At 39.5% G+C, this 16,673-nt stretch overlaps 1 protein-coding gene and 1 pseudogene across 1 annotated transcript; both read left to right on the plus strand.

Annotated features, from left to right (window-relative positions):
* Window positions 1-1,253: 1,253 nt before the first annotated feature.
* Window positions 1,254-1,769, plus strand: LOC116247505 (kiwellin-like). Its single transcript, XM_031619685.2, has one exon. It carries the CDS (start codon window positions 1,254-1,256, stop codon window positions 1,683-1,685), a length of 432 nt encoding a protein of 143 aa, XP_031475545.1. The 3' UTR covers window positions 1,686-1,769.
* An 834-nt stretch (window positions 1,770-2,603) lies between these two features.
* Window positions 2,604-15,970, plus strand: LOC116247506 (kiwellin-like; annotated as a pseudogene).
* Window positions 15,971-16,673: the final 703 nt, after the last annotated feature.

Here is a 16,673-nt window from a genome sequence, read left to right on the forward strand (position 1 = left end):
AATACACACATGTATATGCAATATCAGACCAAATCAAGAACTCTTCTAACTGGAGAGTACCACAACCAAAGAGTAAGGGGTTTGAGGTTCGAATCCAGGGATCAATCTTATGCTCCGGGGCGTTACTTCTTTAAACTGAAAATGTCGGCAACCACAATACTTCAATTGAAAAATTGAAAGATGAATGGTAGATTCACTACATCTACAAGCTAGAACATTGAAGGTGTAGGACATAACTTTGAGGGTTTCACGGGGAAGACAGTTTCCTCCAAGTAAACATTAGAAAAAAGAAACAACTCTTTTGGATGCAACTAGGACACCAACTTGATATTGGAAATTGTCAAATACTATATGACTGATGTTATATATATATATATATATATATATATATATATATATATGGGACTAGTTAAGAGCTGGATCTATTCTTCTTTTCCAAATACAGTTGAAAGGATTTCAAGCTTGAGTTGATATCCAGCTGTGATGCATTAACATCTCAATGCATTTAGACCCACTTAGTAAATGTGGCACGTCACTGTTACTAGAATAGTTGTACTAAACTTATCAGGTTATTAACCCATGCAAGAGAGTCATGTTGATCTCAAGCAATCATGTAAAAGGCAGGTTGCCTGCTGGATTCTCATGATTCTGATTTTTTTGGATCTTAAACAATAAGATTCAACATTCTAGTAGATAGGTGTATTATAATTTAGAAAAACGGGGGTATTTAGTATTTTTCCAGCATTATGTTAACTTCTTTCTCACCTAAAAGAAAATTGCATGTCAACTTTTAGTTTTTTTTTTGTAAATATATGTGAAAAATTTTAATTTTTAGTGACTATATATATATATATATTTGTTTTTAAGAAAATAATTTTTTTATATTGGCGACGAATTCAAATTGGGCCCTGCCGTTTCGGTTCACAGCCAATTTTTCAAAAGAAAATGGAATTCTTAAACAAAACCTCGAACCCAAAAAAATTGTAATTAAAAAGTGAGTTCATTCAAGATTATGGCCGCACCTTTCGGCTGCCGCCATGTCTATGGGAGCCAGTAAGCTGACGTGGAGTGTTTCTAGTGGCTGACAGTCGAAAGGACATCATTAGAAGCTGAAGATTTCTCGCCCTTCAGCTTGTGGCCATAGCTTTTGGTCTTCGATCGTTGTTACAGTTGACAAAGAGATTGAAGACGCGTGATACGTTAACGCCTCCCCTTAACTGCACTTGCCTTCGTTTATCTCATCTTCTCTATAAATGGCCGCTAGTAGCCCCTCCGGCACCTTAACGTGCGCAGGGACGGCCTACCCCACATGCTCCCCTCCCGTTTCTTCCTCCACTGCCGCTCTTCTTACCCTCAACGACTTCAGCGAAGGTGGTGATGGCGGCGGCCCTTCGGAGTGCGATGAATCTTACCATGCAAACACCGAGAGAGTGGTGGTGCTGTCGATCGGGTGGTACGCCGGAGGCAGCCGGTGTGGGAAGATGATTAACATCACGGCAAGCAATGGGAGGAAGATGACGGTGAAAGTGGTGGACGAGTGCGACTCGAGGAACGGGTGCGACCCTGGGCACGCCGGGCAGCCACCATGTAGGAACAATATCGTCGATGGGTCCAAGGCTGTGTGGGAGGCTCTCGGCCTCAACCAAGATCTGGGCGTCGTTCCAATAACCTGGTCCATGGCTTAACTTTAATACAGTCCTACTCCTTGCCAAGTTGAATAAATGTACCACCTTCGGTCTGAAAAATAAATGGCAACCTGAGAAGGAAAGTTAAATAAATGGCTTAACTTTGATACAATTCTACTATTTCCAAAGTTAAATATTATTTGATATGTAGTAATATCTTTAGTTTTGTGGGTGCTACTGTTGTGGGGCTGTCAATACCATTTGAAAGGTACAACATACTCCACCCAAGTAATTGTTAACCTTTTGCTCGTACAAGAATGTTGCACATTTTATGAGTTTCTTGTCGATGGTAATTGTTGCAGTTATTTTCATATTCATAGTTTTGACATTGAGTTTCAGGAGATACACAAGCTCCCTTCAACCACCACCAAAAAACTTGTGAATCTTTGTGTTGGATAAAAATAAATTCATAAGGTAAAAGAAATGAGATTGAGAAGCATGGTTATGTTAATTAATTTCTTACAATTTACAATGCCGAGACCAGAATTTGCACAAATAAACATATGAAAAGAAGATTCATGTGTATAGCCTTCCATGCTTTAATTAATTTTCAAAGCCATCTCCGCTACTTTTCTATTCTTGAATCAGAGGTCAGACTGTGTTTTTAGTTAAAATTGACAATTTCCTCAGGCAAATGTATACGATAATTTCAAAAGCTGAAGATAATTTCAAAAGGCAGAGTCATTCTTTTCATCATTTTTGCAAGCAAAAAGCAGCCAAGAAATTATAGGCATTTGATTTTCAATACTTTGCACATTTTAGTTTTCTCTTCAAACATTGAACTTCCTTTCCATATTTAAGTTGCAATCTAGAATGTTTTACTGCACGAATACTTGTGGATTCAGTAGAGTTTGGTAGTTTTCTTCATAATGCGAGTAGCCATAGTGTCTAATTTGGGTGACTTTCAAGTTGTTTGCTATGCTAGTGATCGTGGGATCATCAGAAAGGTTTGAAGCCGTAAGTTCATTAATTTGAAAGTATGAGTTTTTGTTATATCCTGTTAAAAGTATAAAAATCAATGCTCAATAAGAAATAAGCTTGTTTTGGAGTTTCAATTTCATTTTCTGTTTATAAATATAAACAAAACAGGGGATCAACAGGCTCAACCCTAACTTATTACTATAAAATTTAGAATTCTTGGCTGAAAATGGTTTTCTAAGAAGGTTTTCTCGACAGAGAGATATGGAATGGTACTGAGGACCAATGGTACTGAGGACCAACCCCACTGCATTGTTCTTTTTTTCTTATAATCTCAGGCCAAATGCAGTCTTTACATCAGTGCTTTTTGTTGTTTCTCATTCTAATAGTTTTAAATCTTGTAGGTTTACTAAGCAATTGCCAATTTGAAATCTTGTTTGGATTGCAACTCACTCCAAAGCTTATCCATATTCTTTGATGTTTCTGAACAGTTTTAACAATTCTATCATTCTAGTTAATGCACTAAATTATATATTTTTTTAACATGACAACATTTTTCTGAGTAACCAAGATGCATAATTTTAGTGCATGATCAGGAAGGAGGTATTTTATCTAAATGTGTCGAGGGAGGGACTCTTATGTGTAGGTTACTATTTTTCTCTGATGGCAGGGCCTCGCTAGATTTCCACTATCAATAAATGTTTTGTTGCTCATATTCTCCAAGAATCAATTCTAAAATGTGTGATCTTCTGTCTTCTTTCAAATATTCCTACAAACTAATAGAAAGGTCTCCATACTGTCATAGGATCATGCAGGCTTTCTTGGTTGGAAACTTGGAGAGCAGATAATTGTCGAGAAGGCATCAACACTAGGCTCTTCTTCAAGGAACATTTACAACATCAATTGTGTGTACAAATTCAAGTTTTTTTTTTTGTCAGGATCATGGTCAAAAGTGGTTATTGGAAGCTACAAGATGGTGTTTTATTTTCTTTTGTCATTAAAATTTGTTGTTCTTTTTTGTGCATTTGAGCGATATTTGATTATTGGTTGTTATCTAGCTTTTGTTTTGTTTTTGTATTTGCTTATGTCGCAAAGAAGGCTGACTTGTCATTTTCCCAATGGCGTCATGCTTACATATTTTTCAAATTTGTTTGATGCTACAATTTGCAAAATTGCTAAATAAATTCTCATATTATTTTATGATGATTTTCATCCCAGCTGTTTTTATTTTGTAGGATTTTTCAATTGCTAGGTACTCTAGTGTTTTTGTCATTAACAGTATCCAACAATTTAGGTAAATCCAATGAACTCCCAATTCCAGAATCTTAATTTCCTTAATTCAAACAAAAAAATTTCAATTCTAGAATCAAAATTCCGAGTTATAGGTAAAATTTTGGTTCCATAATTTTAGATTTTTTTAGAATTGGATGGAATTGAAATAGAGATTGATAAGGCCGAATTTGTGGAACTGTAAAATTAAAATTCTCATTATTGATGAAGTGGAAATTGCATTATCAAACAAATAATTTTCATTCCAGAATTATAGTATCATTCTTGGATCAAAATTTCGGAATTGTTACTTTACCTTGCGGGTGGACTTATTATTTCAAAATTTTTTCATCTCTCAGTATTAGGACATATGTTATGATCGTTTTAATTCATCAGTTCTAGAATTTTAATTCATGTTTTATCACTCTTGTCATTTTCAATTCTGAAATCAAAATTACATTCTATCAAACACAAAAGGAAACTAGAACTAGAATTTTCATTCCAATTCCAATTTTGAGGTGGAATTTTGTTTCTAGAATTTTAAATGTAGAACCAAAATTCAAGGCCGTCAAACACATGTCAGTAACATAGACTTACAATTCCATTCTTCTTGAAAAACTAGAAATAGAAAGTTGAAAACAAAAAAGAACTAACTTCCAATGGTAAGAACAAAATTGACCTGGTTCGGCTCCAGGTCTCAAGGGAAAATTTCCTGACAAACATAGTAAGGAACAGCATTTTCTTGCTGATTTCAAAAGGAAATCATGTTTATGAATCAAAAGTACATCATACTCTCATGAAGAAACTGGGGAAAAAAATTTAAAGAACAAAATTAGAAACCCAAACTTTAGATAGACATTAAAAGGTAAAATATTTAATAGACATTCCATGTGGCCTTTAAACATTGGAGTGTTACTGATTAGCACTCTCGTTTATGTGCGTTAACTTCTTGATGCTGAAACAGGGTTGGTCAAATCTGATGCATCTCTTGGTCTTCATGTGACTGATTAATGTGCAACAGAAAATAATAGTAACAAAAAATTATCATTTATATATGGATGTCTAATGTTTTAGTTATACGTAAATTATGTCCATGCACGCATACAACAGAGCTTATAAAGGAAGGGAAAAAGATGAACATGTTTTAATTGACTTTGCTAGTGACAAAGTAGACCATCAAACGAGTACTTTATCCAATGGAGCAGATTTCTATCTCTTAAAAGAAAAAAGCAACTTGTTAATGGGACAACCCTCGGTTGAACATAAGTGGACCACCTGCCCACCGTGCTGCAAGACCTTGAAAACCAAGTCTTCCTAGTCAAGATTACAAGCCTCTGTGTTCATATATTGGTTCTTCCTTTCCAACAACCCCATATTCATGCCATTCGTGCCACATTCTTCCACACAGCAAGCTCTTATCAGCGCCTTTCGAAAATTTCCTTCCAACTTGCTTAAAAGAGAGGAGATTTTTTCCACACATTGAATACCAGAGGAAACAAAAATCTTGACTTTAAAATTTCTTCTAACAAATAGCGTGACCATCCTCCTTATAATGATGCCTTTTCTACTCACTGGCTAAGAGCACCACCTCCCCCTCTTCCTCCCTTGATGGGATAATCAAACAGCAGCTGGGCTAGCTAGCCCCATGTGAGCGGCAGCATCTTTCATAAACCTTCTTCTTGCTCTTCTTTCCTTTCTCCTGATCTGCCTCTTTCCTTCAACCCTCGCTAGCTCTGCCTGCAATGGCTCTTGCAACAACTACGAGGACTGCGAAGGGCAACTTACCTGCACCAGCGGGTGACGCACCGACGATCTGGACGCCGGCACTCACATCTATACTGGTGCAGGATCACCTTCGAAGGATGGTGGTTGGATGGTGGTTGTAATCCGACTGGATCAATGACATGCAATGGGATGAACTACCCCACTTACACATGTTCTCCTTGTATAAGAGGAAGAAAAAAATGAAAAAAATGAACAGAATTTTTTAACGTGGTTCAGAATTTTTTTCTAAGTATGCCCTTAACACCTCATCTTTTCCAATGGAACCCTCCCATTACTCCATTGCTCTTAAACACTCGGGTTGGCATCAAGCTTGAAAGATGAGATGGCTGCTTTACAGGCTAATCATACTTGGGATCTTGTGCCTTGAGCCTTTCAAGATGCCCATCTCCTTTTGGTTTAGTTTTGAAAACCCAATGGCTACCGATCACCTGCATGTCTGAAGTTCGAGGCACAAGACCCCAAGCGTGATTAGCCTGTAAAGCAACCATCTCATGTTTCATAGCTTGATCCCAACCCGAGTGTTTAAGCGCAATGGACTAATGGTTGGGTTCCGTTGGAATAGATGAGGTGTTAAGGGCATACTTGGGATTAGGTTTGACAATGCCAGATTTGGATCGAGTAGCCATTGGATGAGTAGATGAGGAAGAGGATGTCGGTGAGGCTAGTGATGGAACCAGTTGGGCTAATTGGCAAGGTAATGGTGGGTTTGATATTTCTTTTTGGAGCTCATTAGGTGGGTCTTCGGAATTATGCATTTGTGCTAGATGTTGAGACTCTAAATGGTCGTCATTTGAAGAGTATGAAAATGATACAAAATCAGCATTAGCGGATATTGCCCTAGAGGTTGGCATGGTAGTTTGGTAGGGAAAAATGTTTTCATCAATTACAACATGCCAAGAGATGTATACCCGCCCAGTTGAAGGATAAAGGCATCTACATCCCTTATGATGATTGGTATAGCTAGCAAACACACATGGTAGAGACTTGGGTTGAAATTTATGATTTGTATAACCCTGAATATAAAGATAACATCCATATCCAAAGGTGCAAAGACAACAAGAAGGCTGTTGAAAAGGAGGATTTTGGTCTTCTTGTGCCATCTTGTGAGCGGGTGGTCATGCTATGAGTTCGAAGTGGAGGCATGGCTGGAGGTGGAGGAATGGCTGAGTCGTCTAGTGTGGGAGGTGGAGCTGGAGTAGGAGGTGAGTCATGGGTAGAAGTGGTTTGAGATGATGGTGGTGGGTGATTTGAGAGGGAGTTGGTTGTGGTAGGAAGCATAGGTAAAAAAATGGGTAGTGGTATGTTGGTACTATGGGGATCATGAAGTGGTTTTGGTTGTTCATGAAATAGAAAATCTGACTCATTGAAAACATTTTGGATGACGATGATTTTGGAATTGTTGAGGTTGTAACAAAGATAACCCTTGTGAACATTTGAGTATCCAAGAAAGGCGTGTTTGGAGGACTTAGGTTGAATCTTGTGTTGATGATAAGGTTGTAAGTTTGGGTATGCGGCACAACCAAACACTCGCAAGAACTTATAATTTGGAGGTTTTTGGTATAAAGTTTCAAACAGAGACTTCCCTTTGAGACCTGTTGTAGGAACACGGTTCAATACATATGTTGCTATGCTGAATGCATAAGTCTAGAATTCTACTGGAATGCCTCCATGATTAAGATGAGAGAGACCTGTTTCAACAATGGTGCAATGCTTCCTTTCAGTTGTGTCATTCTGTTCATGTGTATGAGGGCAGAAAATTTTTCTTTCGATACCATGATCTTGAAAGAATTTGTTGAGAGCGGCATACTCACCACCACCGTCAGATTGAAAAAATTTAATTTTTGAATCAAAGATATTTTTGACTTTCACCTTGAACGCTTTAAAGGCCTTTTCAACATCAGACTTATATGTCAGAAAATAAATCCATGTATACTTCGAGTATTCATCTATAAAGCAGACATAATATCGATATCTATCTTTGCTAATCATGGGTGCAGGACCCCATAGATCCGAGTGAACCACTTCAAGTGGTTTAGTAGCATTGTGATCAAACAGAGTAAATGGAAGAGCATGTGATTTTCCAAATTGACAAGCATCACAAAAGTTATTGTTTTTGACATCACTCTCAAAAGGGAGTTTAAATTGTCTCAAAATAAAATGAACATTATTCAAGGCTATGTGTCTAAGTCTAGCATGCCATCTACTAATAGTAGTCTGTTCTCCATAGAGTGCCACCTTCTTAGTTTGATGTTGATTACTTTCTGGTTGTTGGAGTTGGAGACGATAGAGACCATTGTTACTCCTTCCTTGTAGGATCACCACCCCTATATGTTGGTCCTTCACCACACAATGATTTGCAGAAAATTCAGACACAACTTGATTATCTTTGCAGAATTTATTCACAGATAACAGATTATGAACCATTTTTGGAGCATGAAGAATATCTCGCAGAGCAACAGTAGATTTAGGAAGATGAAAAAGAGCTGACCCAATGTTTTGAATACACACACTTGATCCGTCCCCAACCTTAATAGTGTCGTTGCCTTCATAAGGTTCATGAATTGTCATCGATCCAAGAGAGTTGATGATGTGATGAGTTGCTCCTCTGTCAGGGATCCAATTTGCAACATCTAACATTTGAGGAGATGAGTGATATACCTGAGAATTTGAGGATGATGATGTATTCGAGATGGTAGTTGCTGCTGCGGTGTGATCTTTCCTTGCTATTTTAAAGTAATTCTTGGCACTGTGGCCCATTTTATCACAAAACTGACAGATAATACGTTTTCTTCCATTGTAATCAGATCTGCCATGTCCGAAATCAGATCTGCCTCGGCCTTGACCACGACCTCTATGCAGCGTTGAGGGCTGTCTAAAATTTTCCCTTCCTGCTGAATATGGTTGGGCATAATGCGCGGCAAGAGCAAACGTATCATGCTCAAGATTTTGTTCTTTAAGTTGTGTTTCTTGTGTGAGAAGGAGGCCATGTGGATCACTGAGAGATATCGGATCTACATGAGGGGTCAGAGATGTTTTGAAGGCTGAGTATTCACGAGGAAGTCCTCTTAGGATATGCATAATTAAATCTTCCTCTTTTACTGGTTTTGAATCAACAACGAGTTGGTGAGCCAACATCTTGGCTTTATAGAAATAATCGTCCATAGTTAAGTTTCCTTTCCTTAGTCTAAGCTTGTGCATATTGTTTGATGTTTTTGAACATTTTTAACAATTCTATTATTCTAGTTAAGCACTAAATAATATCTTTTTGACATGAAAACAATTTGCTGATTAACCAAGATGCATAATTTTACTTCATGATCAGGAAGGAGCTATGTTATCTAAATATGTTGAGAGAGGGACTCTTATACGTAGGTTACTATTTTTTTGAGATGGGATGGCCTCGCTAGATTTCCTCTATCAATAAACAGTTTTGTAGCTCATATTATCCAAGAATAAATTCTAAAATGTGTGATATTCTGTCTTCTTTCAAATATTCCTGTAATAGCAACAAAATGACGAGGTCTTCATCAGGCTTTCTTGGTTGGAAACTTGGAGAGCATATAATTCTTAAGAAGGCATCAACACTAGGCTGTTCTTCAAGGGACATTTACAACATCAATTGTGTGCCATATTCAAGTTTGTTTTTGTTAGGATCGTGGTCGAAAGTAGTTATTGTAAGCTACAAGATGGTGTTTTATTTTCTTTTGTCATTATAATTTAATATTTTTTTTATGCATTTGAGCGATATTTGATTATTAGTTGTTATTTAGCTTTTTTGGGCTAGAGACATGCGCCTCGCCCCCTTTTGGCTCCGCCCCTGCTTCTTCCTCCCTCAACGGGATAAACTAACAGCAGCTAGCTAGCCCCATGGCAGCGGCAGCATCTTTCCTATTCCCCGCTCTTCTTTCCCTTCTCCTGATCCTCTCACCATCAACCCTTGCTTTCTCCTCCTCCTGCAATGGCCCTCGCAGCTGTTAGGGAAAGAGATGACAAACCGTGTGAAGCATTAAGGAAAGAGGCAATCAAGGATTACTGCGTGGAGAAATAAGGGAAGAAATGAAGATTGGCAATCAAGGAATTGCCGTGTGAAGATTTATCCGAGCGAAGGAAGATTCTCAAATGTTGTAACTCCTTATCATATGTATAGCAGCCTCCTCACGTTGTATTAGTTACCATATCTATACCAGCCGTGTAAACATTATAAATAGGATGAAAACTCTTACAAAAAAATAACAGTAAGAGAATTACTCACTTGCCTGCGTCATCTTCTTATTTCTTTCATATGGTATCAGAGCCACAGTGCGTGGTTGTTGGTGCTCCTCAAATTCACCTAGTGCCCTTTGTTCAGACATAGTTCTTTTGAGTGTTCCCATTTACCTGCACATGAACACAGGTATCAACCTTCGTTGGTCCTCACACTGCTCAGGAAACATCTCTTGCTTGTTGCGGTTCCAAAGAGACTATTCTTGCCCAAAACAGTCACCTGAGCCGGCTGAAACCTTCCATTTTCTTGCCGCCTCTCCTGCTGGGTCTTCTTCTATGAAACAGGGAAAAACTGCCGCCCCTCCCGCTGGGTCTTCTTATGTGAAACAGGGAAAACAGGGGAAACTACCTTTCGTCTTTAACACCAGTGCTGTCTTCTTGTTCATCGAATCCCCTCGAGGTTGCACAGGAAGCATCGCTAAGGAGTCTTCTTTCCGACGGACTGGTGCTTGACCGGACTCAGTGCTGGAGTTGGCCGGAATCTCGTGATTTCCGGTTGCATATTTGTGGATCCTCTGTTCAGCGTAAAAAAAAAAGGGGAAAACGCCTGCTCGCCTTCGTTCGTGCGCTACTGCTCGCCTCCTTTTTCCTCAGCGTCTATCTCCCTCGCCCGTGCGCTACCGCTCGCCTCCTTCCCGTTGCGCTATCTCCTTCGCCCGTGCGCTACTGCTCGGTTCTTTTCCGCGCACCACCAAAAAGCGTTCTCTCTCTCTCTCTTGCCAGGACCTCGAGTGCTCGGTCGGTGCTGTCTATCTCTGGCGCTATTTTAAAAGGTGCACGCTCTCTCGACCTCGAGCGCTCGGTCTTCATCACCTGAAGGCTCTCTCTCTCTCTCTCTCTAGCGTGGTGCTGTCTTTGAAAGGTGCGCTCTCTCCCTCTTTGACGAAGGAGACATTGCCGACTCCCGATTCCTTGGAAATCTGTATTTTTGGTAGTGCCATGGCTGCCACCATGCCTATCCAATGGAATGCTACTGCTGCACTAATTTCGGTCAAACTCAACCGAGATAACTACTTGTTATGGCGAAGTCAGCTGGAGTCAGTAATGGACTCTCAAGATCTTCTTCAATTTGTTGATGGGACTTAAGTCGAACCACCGAAAGAGATAATGAAGGTTGGCAAAACTGAAGTGAATCTAGAATTTGTTGCGTGGAAAAAGATGGATCGTCTTGCATTAAGCTGGATCAAGACAATGGTCACGGAAGCTGTGTTAGGGCAGATTATGCGAGCCAAAACTGCCTATGATGCTTGGTCGACCCTTGAAAAATCTTATGGTTCTCAGTCTCCTTTGAGAATCACGTTGTTGCGAAAGGAGTTGCTTCTTATCAAGAAGGGAAGTATGTCTATGCAAGCTTATTTAGATCAAATCAGATTTCTTTCAGATACTTTATCTACTGCTGGTCACGAAATTTCTGATCAGGATTTAGTACAAGTCACGCTTAATGGATTACCATCGAATATGAAAGTTTTATAACCATGCTTACTGGTCCATCATCATCAAACCTTTCATTTTCTGAACTTTTTGATCTTCTGCTCAATCAAGAAAAACGGCTTGCCCTACTTAAGTCGACTTCAATGAACTCGACTGCATTTGTTCAGCCAGCAACGCAGGTTGTCAACCACACTGCATTCAATGTTTTTCGTGGGCAACGCCGAGGCCGAGGATTTTTCCATGGTCGAGGAGGAAGAAATCAAGGTGGTCGTGGAAATCAATTTCAGGGACGTGGAAATCGGCCTCAGTCACAAATGCAACATGGTACGGCCAATTCACAATACCAACATCCTCCAATTGTTTGCCAATATTGTGGACGAAAGGGGCGCTCAGCTCGCACGTGCTACGACATTCCACAGGCCTACTCTGCCATGAGTTTGCAGGACTCATTAAATGAATACTGGTACCCAGATACAGGGGCTACAAACCATATTGTAGCAAGTGATGATATGATGCACAACAAAGCTCCTCAGGGTGGACAAGAGAACGTCATGATTGGTAATGGCCCTCGTCTTTCTATTAAACATATTGGTGATCTATTAGTTGATGTTGATGGGAATTCTTTTAAACTGAAGAATACTCTTCACGTCCCCACTATTGCTCATAATTTGCTATCAGTCGGAAAATTTACTACTGATAATGACTGTATTTTTGAGTTCTCACCGTATGAATTTGTGATCAAGGATCGACGAACAAACAAGATTCTTCTTCGGGGACCAAAGAAGCGTAATGGACTCTATCCCATTGCGCTTAAGCGAGCTAAGGAGAATCAAGAAAGAGCCTCCTTCAGCAGTTGGTTTTCACGTCACAATAATGCAGCCTCATATGAATTATGGCATCGCCGGTTAGGACATGCAAATACAAGGATTGTGAATCTTTTAAATACTAGTTGCTTGATTTCAATAAATTCCTCATCTCGAAAAGAGATCTGTGAATCATGTCTTATTGGCAAAATGCATAAACAACCATTTCCTTCTTCTGATTTTCATGCTTCTCGAGTTCTTGAAGTTTTGCACATGGACGTTTGGGGACCGGCTCCTGTACTCTCCAAGGATGGTTTCAAATATTTTCTTCTAATAGTTGACAATTTTTCTCGCTACTCATGGTTATTTTCTTTAAAGACAAAATCCGAAGTGGTTGACTGTGTTTGCAATTTTAAGGTCCTGGTAGAAAATCAATTAAGTTCTAAAATTGCCACCATTCAATCAGACAATGGAGGAGAATTTTGCAACAAGGTGTTGGAGTCATTCTGTGAAGCAAATGGAATTCTTCATCGTTTTTCATGTCCCTATACGCCTGAGCAAAATGGCATAGTGGAAAGGAAAAATAGACACATTGCGGAAATCGGTTTGAGTATGATATATGACTCTGGCCTCGATTATAAGTTTTGGAATGAATCTTTCAGGATTGCAGTATATATTATTAATCGGCTCCCGACTCTCAAGCTTAAACGCAAGACTCCTTTTCAATTGGTGTTTGACAAGGTGCCTGATTATACTCATCTACGAGTTTTTGGGTCCATATGTTATCCACTGCTTTCTCTATCAAACAACACCAAATTCCAATCAAAGACCACTTGGTGCATTTTTCTTGGCTATGCAAGCAGACACAAAGGGTATATATGTTATGATACTACACTTCAAAAGACTCTTATTTCCCGACATGTCATTTTTTATGAAAGCTTGCATATTGGGCAATCACCAACAACTTTTAATTCTTCTTTGTGGACACCCATGGCTCAAATTGATCAATGTACGTTCGATCTTGAACATAGCAACTCTCACAACATGAGCCCTTCACTAGTAGAGCCAACATATCAAGATCATCCTCTTTCATTAGTCAATCCTGCATCATCACCATCTCATCACCAAAGTTCTTTTGTGCCACACGTTGTTGAACTACCAGCCTCTCAGTCAGACATGTCCATATCTCCTTTACAACCAAACCCTTTGTCACTGGTAGATAATCTTCCACACACACACGAGGCTGAAAATGAAGCAATACAAGAACTTGCTGAAAGCTCATCTCGACCAGCTCAACATACTCATCCTATGGTAACCAGGTCGATGACCGGTTCCTTGATACCAAAAACTTTTTGTGCTATGTTGGATCAAAAGGAACCGTCCTCCTTTAGAGAAGCAATTAAGCATGGTGACTGGCAGCAAGCAATGAAACATGAGATCAATGCACTCAAAGAAAATAAAATGTGGCGACTCATTCCCCCACGTCCTGATCTTCATGTCATTAGCTCAAAATGGGTGTACAAGATCAAACGGAACGTTGATGGAACCATAGCTAGACATAAGGCACGTCTTGTTGCTCGTGGTTTCCTTCAAAAAGAAAGCATCGACTACTTGGAAACATTCAGTCCAACAATAAAACCCACTACTATTAGGGTTTTACTTTCCTTAGCCATACAATATGGGTGGCCTCTTCGTCAACTTGATTTTGACAATACTTTTCTTAATGGCTACCTTCATGAAGATGTTTATATGACTCAACCTGAAGGATTTGAAGATCAAGAACATCCTACTTATGTATACAAACTGGAAAAAGCTATCTATGGCCTCAAACAAGCACCACGAGCGTGGTATCATCGACTCAGTTGTCATCTTCAGAAGTTTGGTTTCTTCATCTCACAATCGGATGCGTCACTGTTTATCTACTCCAAAGTCAAAGATAACCTTTACATACTTGTTTACGTAGATGACAAAATTGTTACTGGCTCATCTCCGTCTCTTATTGATTGGGTTGTTCGACAACTCCAGGATACATTTTCAGTAAAAGATATGGGATTCTTATCGTACTTTCTCGGGATTGAAGTCAAAAGGACAACACACTCATTATATCTATGCCAACATTCTTATATCACCAACATCATCAAACGTACCAATATGGCTAGGGCTAAGCCTACTGTTTCACCGATGAGTACTAGTAAAGACAAAGTGTCATCTCCGACGTCATTTGATGATCATTCATTGTATCGAAGTGTGGTAGGGGCATTACAATGTGCAACCCTTACTAGACCTGATATAGCGTTTGCTGTTAATCGATCATGTCAATTCATGCACTCTCCTACAATGAATCATTGGATCATGGTGAAGAGAATCCTGTGATACTTGAGTGGCACCAGTCACTATGCTTTGCACTTCAGAACATCGTCAACATTACAACTCTGCGCTTATGCAGATGCCGATTGGGCAGGAAGTCCAGAAGACCGAAAATCTACAGGTGGATTTGTTGTATTCCTAGGAGAAAATATCATATCTTGGGCTTCTAGAAAACAAAGAACTGTAGCCCGATCTAGCACTGAAGCGGAATACAAATCCCTGGCATGTGCAGCTGCTGAACTGCTTTGGTTAAAAGCTCTTCTCAAAGAATTAGGGATAAATTCCTCATCTTCACCTGTTCTTTGGTGTGACAACATTGGAGCATTATACCTTGCAGCTAATCCAGTCTTTCATGCTAGAACTAAACATGTGGAAGTGGATTTTCACTTTGTTCGAGATCATGTCAATCAAGGAAATATCCAAGTTAAATTCATACGATCCGCTGAGCAAGTGGCTGATGGAATGACGAAAGCTCTCAGCACTGGTTAATTCCAATCGTTTCGAGACAAGCTAAACGTGGTTGATCCAACGTTCAAGGAAAGAGGCAATCAAGGATTACCGTGTGGAGAAATAAGGGAAGAAATGAAGATTGGCAATCAAGGAATTGCCGTGTGAAGATTTATCCCAGCGAAGGAAGATTCTCAAATGTTGTAACTCCTTACCATATGTATAGCGGCCTCGTCACGTTGTATCTAGTTACCATATCTATACCAGCCGTGTAAACATTATAAATAGGATGAAAACTCTTACAAAAAAATAACAGTAAGAGAATTACTCACTTGAAGGGCAGCTGATCTGCACCACGGGCAATGCAGCGATGAACCCAATGTTGGCACTCACATCTGACGGGATCCTGTCCCAAACAACTTTTTCTGCTTTGCTGAAAAGAAATCAGAGTTGATTTTGGTTTTAAATTTTACATATCTTACGTTGCTTACCAGCTTACCTTACTGTTTGTCGATATTTCAATACAACTTTTATTGAGGTTGAGTTTGGTTCCTTCCTCATTTCGAAGGATGATGGTTGTAATCTCCTACCGGATCAATGATGTGCAATGGGGTGAACTACCCCACTTACACATGTTCTCCTCGCATTTCTTCCTCCACGGACATCATCCTCACAGTGAACAACTTCAGTCGAGGTGGAGACGGAGGTGGGCCATCGGAGTGCGATCAGTCCTACCAAGATAACACAGAGCAGGTGGTGGCTCTGTCAACCAGGTGATGTCTCCGACCGCCGCCAGTGTTTTCAAACGATTTGCATCACCATCGCTGATGGGAAGAGCACAACGGCAAAGGTGGTGAGCGTGTGCGATTCGAGGAATGGTTGTGACGCAGAGCATGCTGGGCAGCAACCATGTAGGAATAACATCGTCGATGGATAGTCTGGAACGCGCTTGGGCTCAGTACAGACGTTGGAGAGGTGCACGTTACTTGGTCCATGTCCTAAGTAACTTGCCGCCTAATAGGACGCATACTTGCATATTTTTGGCGTGTGGCATGTATTGAACTGTTACAATAAGCGGCTTCTTATCTGTTTAGTGGATCATCGTTCCAACTTTTACTAGGAAATCAAATATGGCTTTGTGGAATTTGCTTCAATATGCCAGGTGAAAGTAATTCACATGAAAGTAAATTGGCTTCCATAATAAAGTTCTAGAGTACTATATAGAACAAGATCGTATAATTTCAGGTCCTTAGAAATAAAGTTCTAGTGTACCATATGGAACATGATCATCCAATCAGAAGCAAGATTAGAGTTTTCAAAAATGGCATACCAAAATCTCAACTCCTCTACTATATGGCAAGAAGGAAGATATTCTTTGAGCAATTGACTATGTGTTGCTTCGCTTTTTGTGGAACTATGCCTATTCCGGCAATGTATTGTGGGATATAATATATAGTAGCTAAAATTAAGCTGTAAACATCGAAGCCAAGTGTCCTTTCCAAGAGTTTGAATTACCTTTCTAGGCAGATAAGGGATTTTATTTAACAAAATTAATTCAGTTGTTCCTCTCTCCCTCCCTTTTCAAGGCCATTTTTGGATTATTAAAAAATATCTTACCTTTTATATTTGAAACTTAATTTCCACCATCAAAGTCTTTGAAATTGACAACACTAGACTTGATTGAAATAATCTAGTTGTAGACTTC

This window comes from Nymphaea colorata, chromosome 2 (genome assembly GCF_008831285.2).
Source record: "Nymphaea colorata isolate Beijing-Zhang1983 chromosome 2, ASM883128v2, whole genome shotgun sequence".
NCBI lineage: Eukaryota > Viridiplantae > Streptophyta > Magnoliopsida > Nymphaeales > Nymphaeaceae > Nymphaea > Nymphaea colorata.

Excerpts from the sequence above, each read along its gene's own strand:
- LOC116247505 (XM_031619685.2), top strand. The coding sequence starts at position 1,254 with ATGGCCGCTAGTAGCCCCTCCGGCACCTTAACGTGCGCAGGGACGGCC.